Source organism: Protomyctophum bolini (genome assembly GCF_963924005.1).
Source record: "Protomyctophum bolini genome assembly, chromosome: 17".
NCBI classification, from domain to species: Eukaryota; Metazoa; Chordata; class Actinopteri; order Myctophiformes; family Myctophidae; genus Protomyctophum; species Protomyctophum bolini.
In genome coordinates, this window is record NC_137878.1 from 38421447 (window position 1) to 38443814 (window position 22368).

The following is a 22368-nucleotide window of genomic DNA, read 5'->3' on the forward strand; positions in this document are numbered from 1 at the left end:
TTTAGTTTGTTTTTCCTATATAATTGCAACCTCGCCTCACCAGGCTTTCCACCACCTCGGAGGAAAGCCTGGTCTCTGTTTCAAAAGTACGTATGATCCTGTCGGGAGCGGATGATATCGTTACGTCATGTTGTAGTATTGTTTCGTAGTCGACAGGCAGGAACAACAGGCGGTGGCCACTTCCTTTTCCCTCTCAAAAAAAGCTCTCGTAGCCTGTAGCTTTTATTGAGAAAAATCGGTTTGAGGGAAAAGGAAGTTGCCGCCTGTTGTTCCTGCCTGTCGACTACAAAACAATACTACAACAAGACGTAAACGATATCATCCGCTCCCGACAGGATCATATACCCTAAATGAAAATGGTGCCCAGGCTAATATAATTGTGTTGGTATATATAGCATGTCTGCCAGGTCGCACGCACAGCAGCCCCCTACCTGTCCCTGTCCAATATGAAGCGTCTGGCTTCAGGGAGCTGTGTGAGGTTGGACAGCAGAGGACCCAGGTAGTGCAGAGACGCCGTCTTGTTGAAATCTTTGGTGCAGAAGATCTCCACCAGCTTAGGAAATCCCATGGTTTCTTCCTCTTCCAACATCTGAAAAAACAAAACCCCAGTTTAGCCAATACCATCGCTTGTTCTTACGACGACACCCGTAAACAAACCAACCAGCTTAACCAATCCCATCGCTTCTTCTTACATCACCATGTAAACCAACGTGCAGCAGAACCCTACTCTGTCGTTCCAATAACTCAGATGACAGTTACTGTGTGAGAAGGAGGAGGTTCTACTAGGGATGCCACCGATTAATCAATGTTTCGAATAATCGTGTCAATCTTCTCCAAAATCAAATTGATTTATTAATTTATTTACAGCCAAGCTGATAGTAGCAAATCACCAGTGATTTATTGTCACTCAAAAAGTAACTATGAGGACTGAGAAGGCTGTACAAGATCTCCACAAAGGTTTAACTTATACAATAAAATAACTAAAATATATACTAGTTCAGTAGTAGTATCACGAGTTTGGGTCCCGGAGAGATATTACATTCCTCTTCTGGGTCTCTAGCTAAAACGTTTGTGAACCACTGGTCTAATGCATATCAAATTGAGGGTCCTTTAAATAAATAAAAATATTGAGGATCTCTGACTACGGTCACGTGACATGTCTCGTGGCACAGTGCACACACACAACGAGCGTCATCGTTCACAGAATAAAAAGCATCTTCACGACTTCATCTTCCACGGCAGATCACAGAGCACACAGACCACCAGACCGTACTTTAGATCTCACAGACCTTGAGGACAGGTTTACAGGTGTTCTTGTGGCGGCTCAGGTTAGACAGGATGGTGCAGATCTTGTCCGACAGCTGGAAGGTTGGATCCACCAGATTCCTGAACAGCAACGGCAGGAGATCACAGCGTTTCACCAAGAGCTGAAGAGAGGGGGAGGAGAGGGGGAGGGGGAGGGGGAGAGGAGGAGAGGGGAGGAGATGAGGAGAGAGGAGCAAGGAAGCGAGCAGAGAGGAGATGAGTGTGATTTGGTTATGTTATGTACATTAATTATAGTCAGTTAAATTACTTTAGTTTAGCTAAACTGTTTAGTTGCATAGTATTATAACTACTATAGAGTCCTGACGTCACTCGCTCATCCCCTGGTTCACGGAAGTAATTTCTCTATGGAGAATATAAACGTTGTGGTCCAAAAATAAACAAGCTGTCTCGGCGTTATTGCCAGGGAGGTGTCTCTGTATCGTTTGCGACAGTCAGTCACTCATATTTGATACCGTCTGTTTCTAGCGAAAATGTAACTAATTCAGGAGCAGTAACAACAGCGTTGTCAGTTGATTCTTCATATCCATATGAGTGAAACGGCCGGGATGACATTTTTCAATCACAGTTCTTATATGAGGTGATCTAAAATCCCCCCTATGGGGATTATAATGCAAATAAAAAGTACATGAACCTGTGGATTTGCGCCCTCTACTGATATTGACGTCAGACTTCGGTGCTCTATTAATAGTTTAATAGCTAGAATAATATGTGAACTCAATGAAAGGACCACAAACAGTGTGCGGCTGTGTGTGCTTGTGTACATGCGTGTGTGTGTGTATGTGTGTGTGTGTGTGTGCGTGTGTACTGTGTATGCGTGTGTGCATGCGTGCTAACCTCATGCAGTGTGGGGTCAGCTGACAGGTTGATCACAGCGTGGTAACAGTCCTTGGCTATGGCGAAGGACGGGTCGGACATGAGGCTCACCGTGGCGACCACCATGTCAGGTTTATTACGGAGGAAACGGCATCCGTCCCTAGACACACACACACGCGCACACACACACACACACACACACACACACACACACACACACACACACACACACACACACACACACACACACACACACACCACACACACAATCCAGTGTTATGTTCGTCTACTAAAACTTTACATATTTTTTATCCCACGATTTTGTAACCCATTTTTCACCCCTGTGTCAATTATCTAATGTGATCCTGGGCTCTACACACACCCTCCGCCAACCTGGGGAGAGCAACGGACTTGAACTCATGCTTACTTCATGCCTGAGTGTCCAAGTTGCTCCTTTACACCTGACAGGGGGGAGTTTCCCTGGTTGGACGTAGCACGTGGAAGGAACACGTTATTCCAACCAGTTCCTTTCCCCTCCATCAGGCGCCCCGGCTGGCCAGGGGGAGGCAGTTTACCTATTTTCACAGACGAGAACTAAATATAAAGTAAGCTATGATGACTAAAACTGAGACTAAATATAGTGACAATGTCATCAACAAATACAAACTAAACTAAAATTCAAAGTTTGTTTACGCTCGGGTGTTGCACTTTGAAAATAGCAGATCTACAAAGCTGACAATGTGACGTGTTGTGACTCGTGAGCTTGTAGATCGGCTATTTTCAGCATGCAACCAAGTGGAGAAAACGCCATTACGACGCCATCAAGCCAAGGCCTGCCATAATAAATGTTTGTCATCAAAATCAACCGCAGATTTAGTCGACTAATCTTACGATATTTAGTTGACTCAAACTAAAACATTTCGGGTGACGAAAACTAAATGACAGTATATTCAAAAGACTAAACTAAATGAAAATAATATAGTACTAGTACCCGTTTCCTGACAGACCCAGTATGTATTCGGTAGCGTGACCTTTGAGATCTGGCCTGGTGTCGGGTTTCAGGAAGAAAGATTCAAGAAGCTCCGCTGATTCAGAATCGCTCAGCATCGTGTCAATCAAACTACGGGATAAACAAACGTCAAACTATGAAGGAGGAAGAATACATACTAGCTTCACACTTTAGACAACATAAATAAACACATTTTAAAACAAGAACACACAAGACATGCAGAGCACTCCTTGGCAGTTCTGCTCATTAAAATGATCAATACAGTGCATCAAACTTAAAATATTGTGGTGGTAGATTCCAAAATGTTGTCATCTCAAATTGTAATGGTCATGTTATTAAAAGAGTAATATTCTGAACGACTTAAGGTTTTAAACCCTCAAGGGTTTCCAAACGTTGTAGGCCACATCGAACTCCCAACATTATCATATTTGAACTGGGGGACCTCGATCGCACAAGGACAAACTGTAATAGGAGTTTTAAGATGAGAATACTATCCACCTGTTGGTTGTCTGTCAGATGACCTATTCTTACATAAGACCCATGTTTGACCATGCCCACTCACTACTGACCAGTGACCACACCTCCAATGTATTCTCTGCTCTCATTGTGTATAAGAGAGAGAAATGTAAAGGGCTCTGGAGGCTCGCATACATGCAGTCTCCCTGGGTGGTGCAGTCAGACCAATCCTTGTAATAAAAGTATCATTGTTTCAGTCCACTCTCTACCTTGATTATTTCTTAAAGACTCTGATGTGTGTTCTAAATAATCCACTACAAAACACTTGGACATTGTAGGCATTTAGTTTGACTCTGTTCCACAGAGAAATGTTGTGAAAGTAGCCAAACTACAAGCTTACAACGACTCACACTGCGAGGCGTTGTGAGCTTGTATGTGCAATTATATTATTTTGCTATGCATATTTGCTATTTTCACAATGTTTGCCTATTGCATGTGGTATTAAAAAGGGGTCTTAAAAGTCCTTAAATTGTCACTTAAAAATTGGCAGATACCCTGTATACAATTGGTTTGTGGTTCCCAAGTTTGGGAACAAGTCAAAACTATGTGATTGACCAATCTTCTTACAACAGTGACTGACCGAAAAATGACTTAAGGCCTATTCATAGTCTGGATTTTCGGTGGTGAGGTGACCACCGCTTCGGTGGTGAGGTGACCACCGGAGCTGAAATAACGCTGAGCGGTGGTGAGTAAAAACAGAGAGAAGGGCTGGAGCATAAGCGGTGGTTTGCTCTTCACCGCGGCTCGTGACGTCATGTTGTAGTTCGGTGGTCACCTCACCACCGAAAATCCAGACTATGTGTGAGCCTTTAGTCTTAGGCCATTGGTTTAAGAAGGTGACGATTGGCAAACGTATAGGCATAATAAAATAGCTCTAGACACATATGTCATTGTCGCCTACTACTGGGGAGGGAACAGCATGATGCTTTCAATAAGGATGCTCATGATTACTGTGTGTGTGTGTGTGTGTGTGTGTGTGTGTGTGTGTGTGTGTGTGTGTTATTATTTTCCCCAAAGAATGACAGGCCCTTATTTTTTAAGAATTGAATAACAACAAAACAAATTTGACTTGTAGTGAGTGAGTAGTGACTTAGGGTCAACCATGATCATTACAACCTACAAACACATGTGTATGTGTCGTATGGACAAACACAACTTTCATCATACACAGTAGACTTTGCAAAGAGGCCTGCAGCCACTCAGATATATAACCCAATCCTTTATATCATCCTTCTAGGACAGGAATTTTATAACTAGACGGAAAATAAAACAACACCAGGGAGGAACAACATATATAATGTCCAACAAAAATACACGCTTAAAACAATTACCAGTAAGTCTCTCATTAAAACAGATTTGGCATCAATGCAAACATAACAATGTTGCATAATTGATGGAATGATGACCCCCTTGTGATTGAGAGTTTGAGAAGAAGCAAGCCATCTCGTTTTCAACAGGGGTCCGCAAAATGTCAAAACATATTTAACAGACGAGAATTCAAAACAATTAACAACCAACCCACCAGACACTGAAAAACATAACAGACAACAGTAGACAGCGATCGAGAGCACGTTATATGATGGAACATTGCGTCATATATCGGTTATAATGATGATTATAGTCCAAACATGAACAGATCTCAAGGAGAGAGGACAGCACACACAGTTTTAATGATAATTACTCCAGTCAGGATTGTTGGGGAAGAATTATAAACGTATAACTACTGTCAGTGTATTTGTAAAACATAAACGACACGAAACTAATTAATCATACGAGTCTCGAGCGGTGTCTCCGCTCATACTAACGCCATAGTAAACTGATTATTCAAGCTTTTAGTGGAATACAATAAGTCATTTTAACATTTACCAGTCTTCTCTTCACAAACCCAACAGCCGGCAGCCGCATGTTACACACACTGCATGCTTCCGTGTTGTGATGCCAGAGGCTCCGCCTTCCGACCTACGTCACTTCCTGGACGGCGATCAACCAGTGGTACGGGGACCATCAGCGGTCATTGAGGGGGTTCCAGGTGGTCCCCCAGCAAATGGACCCTTAATTAGATCTCCATTATTCTATTAGATCTGATTAAATCCAACTCTTGAGAGTGTAACATAAAATCAAATGGACCCTTATGAGTCCATTTGGTGTCATTTTACACTCTCAAGAGTTGGATTATTGTTAAACATCTGGTTCCAATACTTGTACTAGAGGCAAATATTGTACTCCACTACAATTCTTAGAAAGCTTTAGTGACTATAGTTACTGTATAGATTAGGAAGATTATTACATTAACCAACCACTATAATACATTTTGGCCATTTGAAAATAGCCAATCTACAATGAGCTTGTAAAGATCTGCTATTTTCAATATAAATTTGAAAACTTTAGAAAACAGGGCATTCTGTACATTTTGATGCCAAAACCTTTGTACTTTTACTCAAGTACATTTTGAATTCCAGACGTATTTCTATATTGCAGTTAAGCATCGATGCTTTTACTTAAAAGTACAAAATGTGTGGGGTTCTGTGGACTCCAGAACTATAGGAGAACCTACTGCTACCAGCTGATCTCAGCATGAACTACCATTGATGTCACACGTGTTCCAATAACCATATGACACTTATAACATATACATTAACCCCAAAATTATGTTTTAAACAATAACATTTTATACAAAACTATCGCTCGCACACACACACACACACACACACACAGTCTTCAAAACAACACCAGTTTATTTGAAAGAAGACGGTCAGTCGTACATGGGCACACTTTCATGTCAAAAGATTAATTATGAAACTAACAAAAATACCGACATTTTTGATGACCGTTTACAATATGGATACATGTGTTCGCTATGTGGCAACAAAAATAAAATAAAAGACTGCGGTAACGTGGTTCAGGTGGGCGCTATACGGCGGTTGCTAGGCGGTCGCTAGGTGGTCGCTAGGCGGTCGCTGGGTGGTTGCTAGGCGGTCGCTGGGTGGTCGCTGGGTGGTCGCTAGGCGGTCGCTGGGTGGTCGCTAGGCGGTCGCTAGGCGGTCGCTAGGTGAACAGCCTGATGGTTGCGTCGGCTCCAGAGGAGAAGAGCCAGGGCTGGGTGGGGTGGAAGGTCACGTCAAGGACGCCGAGGTCAGAGGTTATGACGTGACCTTTCAGCACCTTGACGGGAACTATGAGAGGATTCTGTAGGAGGTCGCTGAGAGAGAGAGAGACAGGTGGTTGGATTAGAGAGGCAGACAGACACATCACTGACACACAGATACTGTAGGTGGTTAGATTGAAGACACGTACATGTGGGTGTGTGTGTGTGTGTGTGTGTGTGTGTGTGTGTGTGTGTGTGTGTGTGTGTGTGTGTGTGCGCGCCTGCATCAATGAGGGAGACACAACGTTACACAATTGCACACATGATGTGGATAATCTAGCCTTGCTGTTTCAGAGCCTCGTTCAACATCTTAGTTGATGCTGGTGTACAAACGATTTTTTAAATCTGATGTACGTCCACAAAACATGGGTAACATCACTGACAATCTTTTGAGCCAGTTTTAGGCGTGTGTGTGTGTGTGTGTGCATGTGTGTGCGCGTGTGTGTGTGTGTGTGTGCGTGCGCTTACTTATAAACCATTCCATGACAGACTATGACAGATCCGTCATCCGATGCCGATGCGAACAGGGGGTGGTGCTTATGGTAGGCGACGCCCCTCACAGCCTTCTTGTGGTGCCTAGCAACAAGACATAAACAAGCACGACAACATGACCAAAATGACCTCCACGTCCTGTTATTAACAGTCAATCATAGCACTGGTACTTGATCAAGGGAGCCAGAGAATCAGAGAAGGGTTGCCAACCATCCCTTGAAATAAGGAATCGATTTGGGAACTAAAAGACATGTCCCTTTTTGAACTGATAAGGGGACACTCTTCGTTACTTATATATTTTCGGGAATCAAATCGAATCAATGACACACAGATCGCAGGAGGTGTCTTTCTGTACTTCAGGGAGTGCCAGGGGTCAGGGAGTGCCAGGGGTCAGGGAGTGCCAGGGGTCATGCCAGTGTACTGTGTGTATGTATGGTGACAGGATGGGGACACACACGATGCATAACAAGTTAACAACCATGCTGACCGTCAACCTCAAAGTTGGCTCCCCCACCTGACCTCTGATGAAAGTTCTATACCTATGCATCAACACCTACCTCAACACCTTATACGGTTTGGTGGACAGGTCCAGGTCGAACCAGCCCAGTTTGCAGTCGTAACTTCCAGTTATGAGGTTATCACCTGGAAACAACAATATTAATATTAAAAATAGTGGAAATAGTGGAAACAGATGACCTACAAGATAGATTGACAATTCCCACAATTTATGATTATGATCATGTACAACTAACTGCGATTATCTCAAATACCGTAATTGTGATTAGGCGCTTATATGACATGTAAGTAATAATTGGGACAGGCCTAGCCATACTGCTGATCCATTTTCCTTTGCCCTGTTTCACTATGGTTCTTATCAGTTAACCCATTTAGGCCTGGCGTCAAAATAAAAATAAACGTTTGCTCTGAAAGAAGATATATTCAAAGATTTCTGCCGCATTTTTAAGATTTTTCAAAAATAGCAGACCTACAAGCTCGTAGCGCGCCAATCGGTGGCGCGCTATGAGCTTGTAGATCTGATATTTTTCAATAGCTAAAGTATAACATAATTAATTTAGTTAAAACACCAAAAGGTGGTAAATGAACAGTGAATGACCTGCAGGATGGATGGCCATGGAGCTGATCCATTTGGAGTTGCTCATCAGCTTCTTGCTCAGCTCCTGTTTGATCAGGTTGTAGATGCGCACGGAGCGCTGCGTCGCCACGAAGAAGTAGGGCCTGACGGGGTGGAAGGACACGCACTGCACCGCGCCCTTACTCTTACGGAAGGGGTTCTGACTCCGCCTCTTGCTCACCTGGTGGATTAATACCTGTAGGGAGGGATGGAAATACAATTGTCGTTGTCGCGTGGAAACCAGTGTTTATAAAGGACTACAAAACTATGACTACATTTTCCGTCAAAATGAAAACTATGCTAAAAACTGTGACTACATAATACTGACAATTTTGTCAACCAATGAGAAAAAACTAGAGTAAAATGTTAGGGAGGGACTAGTGGAGAAAAGATCCACTAGTCATTTTGGCTGCACACAGGTATTTGAGATATTCTATTTTCGGCACGCACCTAAGTATAATTCAGAATTTATGACGCCATGTCGCCATCACAGCCTATCAAAATATAAATCGACTGTAGATTTAGTCGACTAGTCAACAAAAACTAGACTACCGGTCAATGAAAACATTCAGATGACTAAAATGTGACAAAGACCAAATGGTATTTTATGCAAAAGACGATGAATAAAACTAAATCAACAGTTGCTGTCAAAATCAACACTGGTGGAAACCTTTTGTTCAAAACCGTTCCTTTTGTATTATGTATTACGCAGCTATGTGTGTCCCTGTGTCCAAGCACAGAAAGCTGCAACACGGTAACTCTGTCATTTCTCGACCGTTTTGGACACTGAAAGGCTCGCCGGGAACAGGGCCCGCCCCCTGGGCATGTTCCTGGGGGTCTGGATGTTTAAAATATATTTTTAAATATGACGCAACGCGTTGTGAGCTTGTGAGGCTATTTTCATTACTTTTGTGCCGACACTCTTGTATGATGAAGTAGGGCATCGATTTATGAAAATATATTTAAAGCAAAAGTTTAAAATATGGACATAGGCGGTGTCTGCCCAATGTAACTAAAAATGCAATAGGATGTAAACGTAATGAAGGAATTAATCAAAGTAAATGTAATGTGAATGATTACCTGCTGGTTACTGGATGGGTCTGTTGTAAATGTAATGAATGAAGTAATCAAAGTAAATGTAATGTGAATGATTACCTGCTGGTTACTGGATGGGTCTGTTGTAAATGTAATGAATGAAGTAATCAAAGTAAATGTAATGTGAATGATTACCTGCTGGTTACTGGATGGGTCTGTTGTAAATGTAATGAATGAAGTAATCAAAGTAAATGTAATGTGAATGATTACCTGCTGGTTACTGGATGGGTCTGTTGTAAATGTAATGAATGAAGTAATCAAAGTAAATGTAATGTGAATGATTACCTGCTGGTTACTGGATGGGTCTGTTGTAAATGTAATGAATGAAGTAATCAAAGTAAATGTAATGTGAATGATTACCTGCTGGTTACTGGATGGGTCTGGCATGACAGACGCTAGGTAATCTCCTTTACCGTGCCATGTGACCTGACGCACCGCCTAGAGAGACAGAGAGACGCACACACAATTACTATAAACAACTTTATTTTATATTGTTTATAGAGAGACAGGCAGTAGGCTGACAGGAAATGGGGGAGTGGACATGCAGTAAAGGCAGCAAAGGCCGTCGGGATCGGGAGTCGAACCCGCGGCACACTGCCAGGCTCGGACTACCGGCCAAGGTGCCTGGACCGCTGGGCCACGGCCCAGGCCACTATACACAACTTTTAGCAATTACTTCCAAACAAATTCTCAAATACACAAATAAAACATTAGACAGGCTGCAAACTCTGTCTGTCTGTCTGTGTACAGAGAAACAAACTGCTTTGAGGTCATGATGATGAGAGGGAAGGGGGGGGGGGCGTGGTTACCTTGGGGTGCTCTATTTTGAGGCGGAGCCCCAGGCTAAGCTCCTCCCCTTCCGTCACGCTCCATGTGACGGGCTGCTTGGCCAGCTCCTCGTCTGGCGCCTCGTACGATTGGATGAGCTGGTCTGTCGTCGTGGAGAGCAGCTTGTCGCCCACTCCGGGGTTGATCAGCAGCACCGTGGAGTTACTGGGAGGCACGCGGACAGACAAGACAAAAATAAAATCTCACGACAAGTCCAAATATGTCATTTGTGAAACAGCGTGAAAGGAGCCACCACACACTAGCAGACTCGGGTCATTGACACTCCTTTGTAGTGTAAAAGAAAGGAAAGGTACTATGTTTACCCTGCAGGGTAACTGGACTAAGCTCAAGAACTTGTTTACAGCCAGGCCCTGCTCATAGAACATTTCATGGTAGGGGTTCAATGCCTTGTCCAAGGGCACTTCAGCGGTGGTAATTTTAACGTGCCGGTCCGGGGGATACGAACTAGCGACCTTCCGATATCAAGACCGCTCCGCAAACCGTTCGGCCACCGCTGCCCCAAAGGACACAGGTGGAGGTCAGTGAGTGAGTGATCAGTCATTATGAAGTGTTTGGCCCCGTTTGGCCTAGTTCAGACCAGAGTAATCTAGTAAGAGAGAGTGGCGACACTATAGCATTGACTCCCATTGTAACAATGGAATGCGGAAGTGCTCATTCTATCTCAATGGGATAGTTCCAGCCATAGGAGCAATGTGTGGAACTATAGCCCATAGGACATCAAAGCGTGTCGCTACTCTCCTACTCTACTACTCTGGTTCAGACCTACTCTGGACTGGAGTGGTGCCAAAATAGGCACCTATTTAAGACCCCGTTGACGCCACAAACCCAGGTCCTTGTAATGGAAACGGTGGCACCAGTAGGCGGGTTACTTACAGAGCCACGGCCAGCAGACAGACATTGGGGTTGGGGTTCCAGGCGACGCTCTTCACGGCTCCGCCCACCGGGATGGTCCTGAGACAGCGAGCCGAACACACCTCCCACAACCTCACTGTACAGTCATCAGAACCTACACACACACACACACACACACACACACACACACACACACACACACACACACACACACATGCACAACTTTACTGTAGTGAGTAGAGTCATCAGAACGCACACACACACAGTAAACACATCTCTCTGTTTTTACTAACCACCTGTTTCGGCGGTCAACTTATCACCTAAAACTATAGTATGAATAGGCCTTTAGTCGACTACTACAACTGTAGATTTTGTTAACTAAAATCGTACGGTAGTCAACTAAAACTTCAAAGGACTACAATATGACTAAAACTAAATCTGCCCCCCCCCCCCCCCCCAAAGTGGATAGTGATGTTAAATGTACCTGAGGCCAGCCATTGGCCAGTGGGAGAAACACTGATGGAACGGATCAGACTGGTGTGTCCTTTGTATACCTAGTAAAAAGCAAAGAAATTTGAATCAATTAAAGTCACATTGTGGTGTGATTAAACGTGTGTGTGTGTGTGTGTGTGTGTGTGTGTGTGTGTGTGTGTGTGTGTGTGTGTTAGTGTGTGTACGAACCAAAGCTTGCGTTGTAGGGAATGGTTGCAGGTCTCTTGGCTTTGGGAGACTTGGAATCAAATCCTCAGGATTCACATTGACCTTGAAGAGCAAAGAGTAAGGGCAAGAGTTAAGGGTTAAGGACACGTCCAAAGATTTACACCATCTGACACGTCTCATTTTTGCGTCATATTTTTCCTTAGTTCCATATTTTCAAGCATTGTGAGTTGTTGAGAGCAATGTATATTTTCCATTTTAGGAAATACTCTCTATATGGTTAACATTTGACAATTTGGCCAGTGTTTGACCATTTTTCATAGTCAGTTTGTTGATTACTTTTCACGCAAATGAAAATGTTATTTCTAAGGAATTAAATAGCCCTTAAAATTTGAGTTAGAATTTAGTTAATCATCTGGGGGAACCCCTTCCAAAATCATTTGGGGAACACCGATTTGTAAAACAAATATTTTTGTAAACAGTCGTGCGCCTGTAGGGGGAGCACTACTCTTTCGACCTTACTGCTTTTCCACGTGCACTGTAGCATAATTATATACGTGTGTGCGTATTGTGCGAGTGCGTGTTACCCTCATCTTGCGTTGTCGTGGACAGAGGTAGACCTCATGTGTACTGTAGTGTATATGTGTGTGTTTACCCTCATGTTGTTTCATGTGTACTGTAGTGTATATGTGTGTGTTTACCCTCATGTTGTTTCATGTGTACTGTAGTGTATATGTGTGTGTTTACCCTCATGTTGTTTCATGTGTACTGTAGTGTATATGTGTGTGTTTACCCTCATCTTGTTTCATGTGTACTGTAGTGTATATGTGTGTGTTTACCCTCATGTTGTTTCATGTGTACTGTAGTGTATATGTGTGTGTTTACCCTCATGTTGTTTCATGTGTACTGTAGTGTATATGTGTGTGTTTACCCTCATCTTGTTTCATGTGTACTGTAGTGTATATGTGTGTGTTTACCCTCATGTTGTTTCATGTGTACTGTAGTGTATATGTGTGTGTTTACCCTCATGTTGTTTCATGTGTACTGTAGTGTATATGTGTGTGTTTACCCTCATCTTGTTTCATGTGTACTGTAGTGTATATGTGTGTGTTTACCCTCATGTTGTTTCATGTGTACTGTAGTGTATATGTGTGTGTTTACCCTCATGTTGTTTCATGTGTACTGTAGTGTATATGTGTGTGTTTACCCTCATCTTGTTTCATGTGTACTGTAGCGTATGTGTGTGTGTTTACCCTCATCTTGCGTTGTCGTGGACACAGGTAGAGGTCCAGGCAGCGCTCAAATCGCTCGTGGATGAAGCGGCTGAAGGCGGGAACGGAGCGCAGGTTGGGGAACTTCCTGGGCAGGAACGGCAACTTCCTGTCCTCCGGGTCCTGCTGCTCCCACGCCATACGCTGAGAGACGCACGCACGCACACACACACACACGCACACACACACACACACACATACGCACACGCACACACACACACGCACACAGACACAGACACACATACACACACGCACACAGACACACATATGCACACACACACGCGCACACGCACACACACAAACACGTTAATTTTGTTTTAGTCAGTCTTTTGATTAAAATTCCATTTAGTTTCAGAGAGAGATCTGAATTATTTTCTTTTTAAACTTTTGGTCTAGTCTCAGTTGACTAAATGGCATACGATTTGAGACGACTAAATCTCCAGTTGATTTAGTCGACATGAATTTTTTAATTGCATTGATGGCGTGGCATATTCGTAATATCTGATCTATACGTGCCGAAAATAGCCGAACTACAAGCTCACAGCGCGTCACGACGCATTGTGAGCTTGTAGATCGGCTGTTCCTTTTCTTTACCACGATCTTAAAATAACTAATGTAACCTCTGCTATTTTCGGCTTTCTATAGAGTCCAAATGACTGAAATCAGCCGTGGCGACTTGAGAACTTGAATCCACGTTGGCCTTAAATTGCGCTGGTTTTCTAACCTCCTCTTCGGTCATCAGGTATTCGGGCGGGGGGTTGTAGCTCTCGGCGTGGCCGGGCAGGGCCATCTTGGGAGCGGGGACGTGCATCTTGTGTCGTCCCAGGATGGACGTGGTGTCCTCCGTGGCCCAGATGTCGTAGTACTGACCCATGTGGCTCACCCGGGGCTTCCTGGGCTTGATCCAACCCATCTTTATCGCGTGCACCATTTTGGATACCTGATGACAGACAGACAGACAGACAGACAGACAGTTAACAGACACAATAATTGCGCCTGCAGTTGCTATAGCTAGCGGTAAACAGCCATTATTGCCCTGACCAAGATGGCCGCAGCCATAGACGCTTTTTTTCCTCGTAACCTTTTCTCAGATTGAGGTGATTGATCAAAACCGGGATGTTAGCGGCTCATTAGAAAACCGTCGGCTAGGTACCCTCACAAAAAACATGCCGTAATCCTGGTCTCTAAACTGCCTCCCCCTGGCCAGCCGGGGCGCCTGATGGAGGGGAAAGGAACTGGGTGGAATAACGTGTTCCTTCCACGCGCTACGTCCAACCAGGGAAACTCCCCCCCTGTCAGGTGTAAAGGAGCAACTTGGACACTCAGGCATGAAGGAAGCATGAGTTCAAGTCCGTTGCTCTCCCCTTGTCCCCCATATATGGGGACTAGGTTGGTGGAGGGTGTGTAGAGCCCAGGATCACATTAGATAAATGACACGGGTGAAAAATGAGTTACAAAATCGTGGGATAAAAATGTTTAAGTAAAAAAAAAAGAAGAAGAAGAAATCGTCACAACCTCGCGGTTACAAAATTAACGCTTCAGATGACTTACAAAGAAGATGGTAGCCACATTACGCCGGGGCTCCACTGGTCGCGTGCGTGCGTCAAAAAAGCGAACCGGGGCAATTTTAAAGCAGTCACCGAACGCAGCGCATCGTAGGCAGTGGAGCCACCCCTTCATTGATTAAAAAGGGGACATTCCCTGACGGTGACGGAGACGCGACGCTGACACGTCCAGTGGAGCCGCGGCGTTAGCTTCAGGCGATTAGCTTCCGGTTCATTTTGGGGTCAAATAAAGGTCCAGGCGGGATCTGGAGAGTCAATATCTATAATGGCTCTACTGTATGCGTTATGAAGAATGACATGAATTATGTAGAAATGTGTCCAAAAATAAATAATTGTTGTATTCGTACCTTCTCCTTCTCTAAGAGAGACGGAATGAAGCTCCGCTTGTCTTCAGGCCTGTTTGTGACGGGATGGATCATCACTTCACCACTGAAGAAATCTATAGATGGCTGGAGAGGAGACGAGAGGAGAGGAGAGGAGAGATGGAGGAGTAGGAAAACAAACCTTACACACGTGCCGTTTTCACATGGATTGAAGCAAAATAAAATCTCTCGATTGAACGTTTGTTCCTACTGTATGATGTCTGAAACAGTGTGAAAGAAATGAAAGGATTAATGCATGTAAATAACGTGTTAATGTAAAACCTCGTATTCGTTGAAGTTGACGTCTCCGAACTGTCCACGCTGGAGTCTCTTCACCAACTCGACCTGCTCGTCTGTCAGAACGATGTCACTCTGTGTCTGCTTGTCATGGACCGTACGCCTGGAGACAGACAGACAGACAGACAGACAGACAGACAGACAGACAGACAGACAGATAGACAGACAGACAGACAGACAGACAGACAGACAGACAGACAGACAGACAGACAGACAGACAGAAGTCATTATGACATCAACAGACCAGTGTTGTTTTTGGCAGCACATTTTGATTTTAGTTTTAGTCATAGTCTCTTCAATAGTTTACATTTAGTTTCAGTCGTAATGACTGTTTTTACTACTTGCTGAAAATAGCCCATATACAAGCTTGTAGATCTGCTATTTTCAGCTTGCAACCAAGTGTAAAATGACTTATACTGGTCCACTAGTCCCTTCCTAACATTTTAGTCTAGTTTGTATTTGTTGACGAAATTGTCAATATATTTAGTCTTAGTCATCATAGATTAGTTTCCATTTAGTTTTCGTCAGTGAAAAAGTTTTAGTCGACGAAAACAAACACTACAACAGACTCCACAACCTTTGACCCCTTCATCTGTTAGCATCATCTTGTCCCCTTGAAACCAATGGTCCTGTGCTAGCATCGTGCTAAACCCTCATGCTATCGTTCCACATTGAAAACCAATGCCCCCCGCCCCGTTAGCATCGCTAACGCTAAGCCAATAGTACTCACCAATAATCGGGGTCGTCCATCTTGTTGAGGAACTCGTCCAGTTCGTCCTTGTTCCTGATGGGCTTGAAGATCTTCTTTCCGTCCAGGTCGTAGCCCACGTGAGGGTAGTCCTTGTACCACTCCATGGGGATGTTCCCCACTGTGTTCCTGATGTCCTGAAGCGTGCACCACATCAAAAGCAGTGTTTGAATACAAGACTGTCAACATGATTTGCATGCAGAATTCTCTGTAGACCTGTATCTGTAAATCTGTGTGTAATGTCCACACCCCACCATAATAATATTATTATTATACACCATAATAACCATAATATGGTGTACATGTCAACAATTAGTATCTCCCAGCACCTGAGCTGAACTGATTTGGAGCCTCTTTAACCCATTTTTAAACCAGATTTAGTTGTGACAAATCATGACAACAAACACAATATTTTAAGAAGAAAAACAAGAAAAAAAGTGTTGCAACCTTGCCAGTTTTCTTCTTCTTTCTAATTATTTGTTCGGCCCGAACATTTTTGTTTGTTGTCATGATTTCTCACAACTCAAGTTGCCTTTGTACGGGCCTTAAAAGCTCCTATGCGGGAGCTAACTATCTCCATAGACAACGCCCTGGTAACGTCTGTCCCAACAGCCAGGAATCTTGGTGTTGTCCTGGACAGTCAGCTCTCGTTCAAAACTCACATCACAGCTGTCACTCGATCCTGTAGGTTCACACTCTATAACATACGACGAATTAGACCGTTCCTCACCCAGGAATCAGCCCAGCTCCTAATCCAGACAACAGTCTTGTCAAAACTTGACTATTGTAACTCCCTCCTTACTGGCCTACCAGCATGTGCACTTAAGCCTCTCCAGCTGATCCAAAATGCTGCAGCTCGCTTGGTCTTCAACCAGCCAAAATTCTCACATGTCTCCCCCCTGCTCCGCTCCCTCCACTGGCTCCCGGTCGCTGCCCGCACAGAATACAAAACCCTGATGCTGGCATTCAAAGCAACCAAAGGTATGGCTCCCCCATATCTTGCAAGTATGATCGAACCCTACAAACCCTCCCGCTCACTCAGATCAGCCAACGCAGGGAAGCTGGAAGTACCCTCACTAAAAACGCCGGGACAACGCTCCACACGTCCCAAACTCTTCTCCCTTCTGGCTCCAAAACTGTGGAATGCACTTCCCATTGCAGTCAGAACTGCAGCATCACTCCCAATCTTCCGCCGTAGTCTGAAAACCCACCTTTTCAGACTCCATCATGGCCCATAGCACTTACCCCACCCCCTTAGATAGCAATTCTAGTAGTCATAGCACGTCATAGTACATATGTGTAGCATAGTAGTATAGATGTATAGCTTATATGTATAGTTTCATTATAGATATTCCACTGTTACTTTCTTAGCTACGCATGTTTCATGATAAATGTCTTTATGTGATGTATTCCCATGCTTTTGTTCTTGCTTAATGTAAGTCGCTCTGGATTAAGAGCGTCTGCTAAATGCCTAAATTGTAAATTGTAAATTGTAAATAAATACCTTTTGAAATGTCTACGAGGAAAATGAACGGGGAATCATACCCGCTCTACAGCACTGACCAAGGTCCCAGGACCGAAACGTTTCCTACTTTTAAATTCACCATGAGCACTAGAGCACTTTAAGAGCATGTAAAAAATAAAGAATATAGGTAGATATAGATATAGAAAACATTTCTAGTGTGAAAGCTAAAATGAGGCCCTGCTACAATTACTACACAATCGCCTGGTCGTAATTATTTCAGATAATGGCAATTATTGTCGAATAACCGTTTCCATGTTGGTATGAGGTTTCATACGTTTTGTAACATTTTCAGAAACAGTGGAAATAGCCGATCTACAAACTCTGCTATTTCCCACTATTGTTTTTAGATTTTATTAAATCTAAAGTCTAAAATGTCATTTTGACCATATTACATTATATATTGTCAGTTATTTGTTTGTGTATTTAAGTTTTTTTGTCAAATGTGCCCAGTGCAACATTTTCTCACGAAGCCTAAAAGCCAAACAATTAAATTCTTAATCACAATTACTTAATAACATTTCATTCTTGTGAGATGCTCTAATCTAATTGGATCAGATTTATGTCCCGTTTACTCCTCCTGACAGCTAGACTGTTTGACAAGCACAGTTTGATCAGAATAATGATAAGCTACTTCTGCATTTATTATTAAATCCTTTACATGTGATGAACACATCGTATGGAGCTTAATTGCCATTCCAAAAAGCTACAGAAATTATAGGCCTATACCAACCATGCTAGAATGGAAATTAATCTGTAAAATGTTACTTTCTCTTGTCTATAACATATGGTGTTGATACAGTGAGGACAGGCACATCTGTGAATCAAACAAGCGCTCTCTCTCTGTGTGTGTGTGTGTGTGTGTGTGTGTGTGTGTGTGTGTGTGTGTGTGTGTGTGTGTGTGTGTGTGTGTGTGTGCGTGCGTGCGTTACCTCTTCATCCGAGGTGTCATGCTCATACTCGTCTACGGTGACGGTCAGCGGTTCCGTCTCGTTGCTCTGTCCTGGTTTCTCTTCAGGCGACTCCGTCTCCTTCAGAATGTCCTCCTCGGAGGGAACCTTCTTCTTCCCCCGAATCTTCTTGACCTTTGGGGACAGACGGAAAGCAACGTCGTTTCACTGTCGCCACCACGTTGAACAGGACATTGTAGTCACGTTTAAAGTGCAGTCGTTGATTAAATTGGAGTGTGGATGCCTCCCCCTGGCCAGCCGGGGCGCCTGATGGAGGGGAAAGGAACTGGTTGGAATAACGTGTTCCTTCCACGCGCTACGTCCAACCAGGGAAACTCCCCCCTGTCAGTTCAAGTCCGTTGCTCTCCCCTTGTCCCCCATGGGGACTAGGTTGGAGGAGGGTGTGTGTAGAGCCCAGGATCACATTAGATGATTGACACAAGGGTGAAAAATGGGTTACAAAATCGTGGGATAAAGAATATATATAAAAAATAAAGGTGCAGTCGTCGATTAAATGGTGCGTGGATGGATCTCTGCAACACTGCACTGAAAGTCATCATCCCCTGAATGTTTATTGGGGTTTTTGTGTGTTTAACGATTACGATTCCCTCTAAACCAGGGGTACCAGTAGCTTGCACGACCCATTCAAGTAGAGTGAGCGGGTGTCAGACTGACAGGCAGCCAGCCATCACTACCAATACACAGAACGTGGATTTTTTTCGTCTTAATATTTTGTCATTGATTATAAAACTATCAGTATTTATTCTTATTTAAACTAGTCTTTGTGTGGATGTGTGCACATGCATTGAGCCTGTCAGAAATCGCAAAAAAACAAGTGCATATTTTAGTGGTAGATCATGGCTTACAATTGGGAGTAAAATGGGCTCTTGCGGGCATGAAAAGGTTGGTTACCACTGTAAACGGTCCGACTCCTTAAATGCAGTGTGCACCCCTCACATCAAACCGTGATTCATCTCTTGATAGTCATTTGAATCAAAATATATATATTTCTTCATGATTTGAATGAACATAAAAAGGTGAAATGTGACGATATATAAACTGATTAAACGCCATGGTTTTGTATCTGCTTTCACTGCCATTTCCACACAGTGCAGTAGCAGTTACCGTGGTAACCGTGTGTTTACCTTAGCTGTGATTGCATCTTCATCGTCATCCTCATCGTCGCTGTCGCTCCCAGAATCCTCCAGTCCAGAAAAGATGCTCTCCTCGCTGTCCGACGAATCTCCATCAGCGTCCTCTCCCTGCAGGCCGTCAGCCGACACGTTTAAATCTCCATCAGCGTCCTCTCCCTGCAGGCCGTCAGCCGACACGTTTAGGTCAAACGGAACCAACTGGAAATGGACAGAAACAAAACATTTATGGACTGAGTAATATGTACAATATACTGCACATATTAATTAATTTGTGTACAACAAAAATGATGATGTACTAATTGGATGGGTGGACTAATTCTTCTTCTTTTTTCCTTTCGATAACCCATTTTGGGGCGGGAACCCCTTTCTGTGTTAGCATTATGTTATGCTTTAGCTATTGAAAAATAGCAGATCTACAAAAATAGCAGATCTACAAGCTCATAGCGCGCCACCGAGTGGCGCGCTACGAGCTTGTAGGTCTGCTATTTTTTAACAATCGAAGAACGACATAGAAACATAGCTTTTTCAGAAAACTGTCAGGATGTAGAAGACATTTTTTAAATCTGATCTCAGGTCAAAATGAGTTAAGGAATTGGACCGCTGAGAGGGAATCGCAATCTTTAAGAATCCAAAATAATCCAAAACCTATACCTCATTCACAAAGCTCTTTGTACTATATTTTATGGATTGGTTCATGAAAGGATGTGTACATGTACAGTTTGTACACACCACACAGCCTTGATTTGTATGTATCGCAATCGTATCAGATGATGAATCCCCCCGGTTAACACCATACAAGGCAACCGGGATAATATCTTCATTACTGCAACTACATTTTGATGCCAACACTTTTGTAGTTTTACTCAAGAAGGACCACTTCACCACTTTTCAACCTATCTTCATATAATAGGTCCTCACTAATAATCATGATAAAATGGCACTGTCTTCCAGTGACATCATCATTAGGCAGATTATTTTTTTGATGATTATTTGATTTTCATTATCGTGAGAACGCTGGCTTCCATTTTCGCACGGCAACTTTTCAGTACTAGAAAGCCTGCAGTTTTTATTAGCTTGTATTCCCCATCAATGATGTCACTGGAAGACACAGAGTAGAAAAAGATTGCGCCATTTTTTCAAGATTATTAGTGAGGACCTATTATATGAAGACAGGTTGAAAAGTGGTCCTTTTACTCAAGTGCATTTTGAATTCCGGACGTTTACTCTTGTAAGTACAAAACGTGAGTACTTATTTCACCACTGCTGAATATCAGACTGAAGCTGCAATAGTAGGAGTACACCAGTACCACGCAGAGAGTGGTCTATGGGCAGGTTCCAGGATCATCTGATTGTATTAATTAAACCACGATAAATGCATCAATATTGCAGCTGTAATATGGAAGAGTTAAAGTGAAGTGTTCAGATCCCCACCTTTTTTCCTTGGATTTTAATTGCACTTGATTGTCTTAAAACATGAGTTTTATGTTGTCCCTACTTGTTTGTGCACTGATGGGGGCTGTTGATGTTCTGTTTGTTTTAACCTGTACAACACTTTGGTGAACTTCTGTTGTTTTAAATGTGCTACATAAATAAAGTTTGATTTGATTTGATTTGAGTTAAAACACATTCAATCTGAGGGTTTTACGTACACTATTTAAATAGTCTTGAGAAGAAATGCTATTTGACCCAAAGTGACTGGAAAATAAATGCTGCTACTTGTTTCAAAAAAGCATTATACCCTGTATAACGTGGATATAACATGCAATGTGACATAGCTCTGTTTACAAAATGCTGTACCCACTCCAACTGTATATACTTTCCCCATTTTCAACAGTTTTTATATTTTAACACTTGCTTTGACAATGTAAGCATATGTTTTCTCATGCCAATAAAAAAGCTCCTTTGCATTGAATTGACTCACTTGTCCTTCAAGGAAACATAATGTTTTCTGTTCTGTACAGAAATGAATCAGACAGTACAACCATCCATTCCATTCATCCTCTGAAGAATTGAACATGGTGGACCCTAGCCCCTCTCGGAACCCCCTGGGTCAGCCCAATCCGAACCGAACCGGGCTGACCCGTAGGGTTCCTGGTCAAGCTAAGATTTTTCAATGCGATTGTTGGGACGCGGATATACACAAACTCATCGTTTAGTCCATCGGCGCGGAATTAAAGTCTTAAAAGTGTCAGAAACTTTACTACATTCGGGTTCTGCTTGCGGGGCTAGGTGGACCCTAATGTAAACAAGTGTAATGCTTCATGTTAACAGTTTTTGTATTGAGTTGTGCTTGAAATGTACCTATTCTGCATACTGTTAATAAATCTTTCATACAATTCAATCCATGTAATTATCACTGTGAACTATAGCATCATCCATGCTAACGTGCTAAGGCAGCATCTGTTTATATTTATAATGTAACTCCATTTATTTGTTGACAGACGGACATAAACTGACCTGCTCTTCCTCCTCCTCCTCGTCAGCGCTCCTCTTCCTCACCGTGCTGATCATGGTTATTTCAGAACGTTGTTCTTATGTGTGTGGAGTGTAGATATAATATCACTCATGAAGTGAACACACATTGAAGTTACACTGCCACACACAACACATGTG

General features: G+C 43.1%; 2 protein-coding genes across 2 annotated transcripts in view; both read right to left on the reverse strand.

The window, feature by feature from the left end:
• Positions 1-5632, reverse strand: part of LOC308332056 (protein HGH1 homolog) — an 11735-nt gene extending 6103 nt beyond the window's left edge. Inside the window, exons 1-5 of the mRNA XM_080787671.1 lie at positions 5531-5632; positions 3131-3259; positions 2161-2299; positions 1290-1427; positions 432-589 (exon numbers count right to left, since the gene is read on the reverse strand). Of these exons, the coding sequence (XP_080643797.1) occupies positions 432-589; positions 1290-1427; positions 2161-2299; positions 3131-3246 (551 nt within the window). The 5' untranslated portion in view covers positions 3247-3259; positions 5531-5632. The remainder of the gene's footprint in view (positions 1-431; positions 590-1289; positions 1428-2160; positions 2300-3130; positions 3260-5530) is intronic.
• A 749-nt stretch (positions 5633-6381) lies between these two features.
• Positions 6382-22368, reverse strand: bop1 (BOP1 ribosomal biogenesis factor). Its single transcript, XM_080787670.1, has 17 exons — positions 22213-22368; positions 19747-19953; positions 18584-18736; positions 16112-16266; positions 15367-15484; positions 15070-15171; positions 13882-14097; positions 13140-13301; positions 11911-11991; positions 11714-11783; positions 11251-11383; positions 10338-10521; positions 9889-9966; positions 8416-8629; positions 7859-7943; positions 7278-7385; positions 6382-6863 (listed from the first exon to the last, which is right to left on the reverse strand). Exons 1-17 carry the CDS (start codon positions 22264-22266, stop codon positions 6710-6712), a joined length of 2274 nt encoding a protein of 757 aa, XP_080643796.1. The 5' UTR covers positions 22267-22368; the 3' UTR covers positions 6382-6709.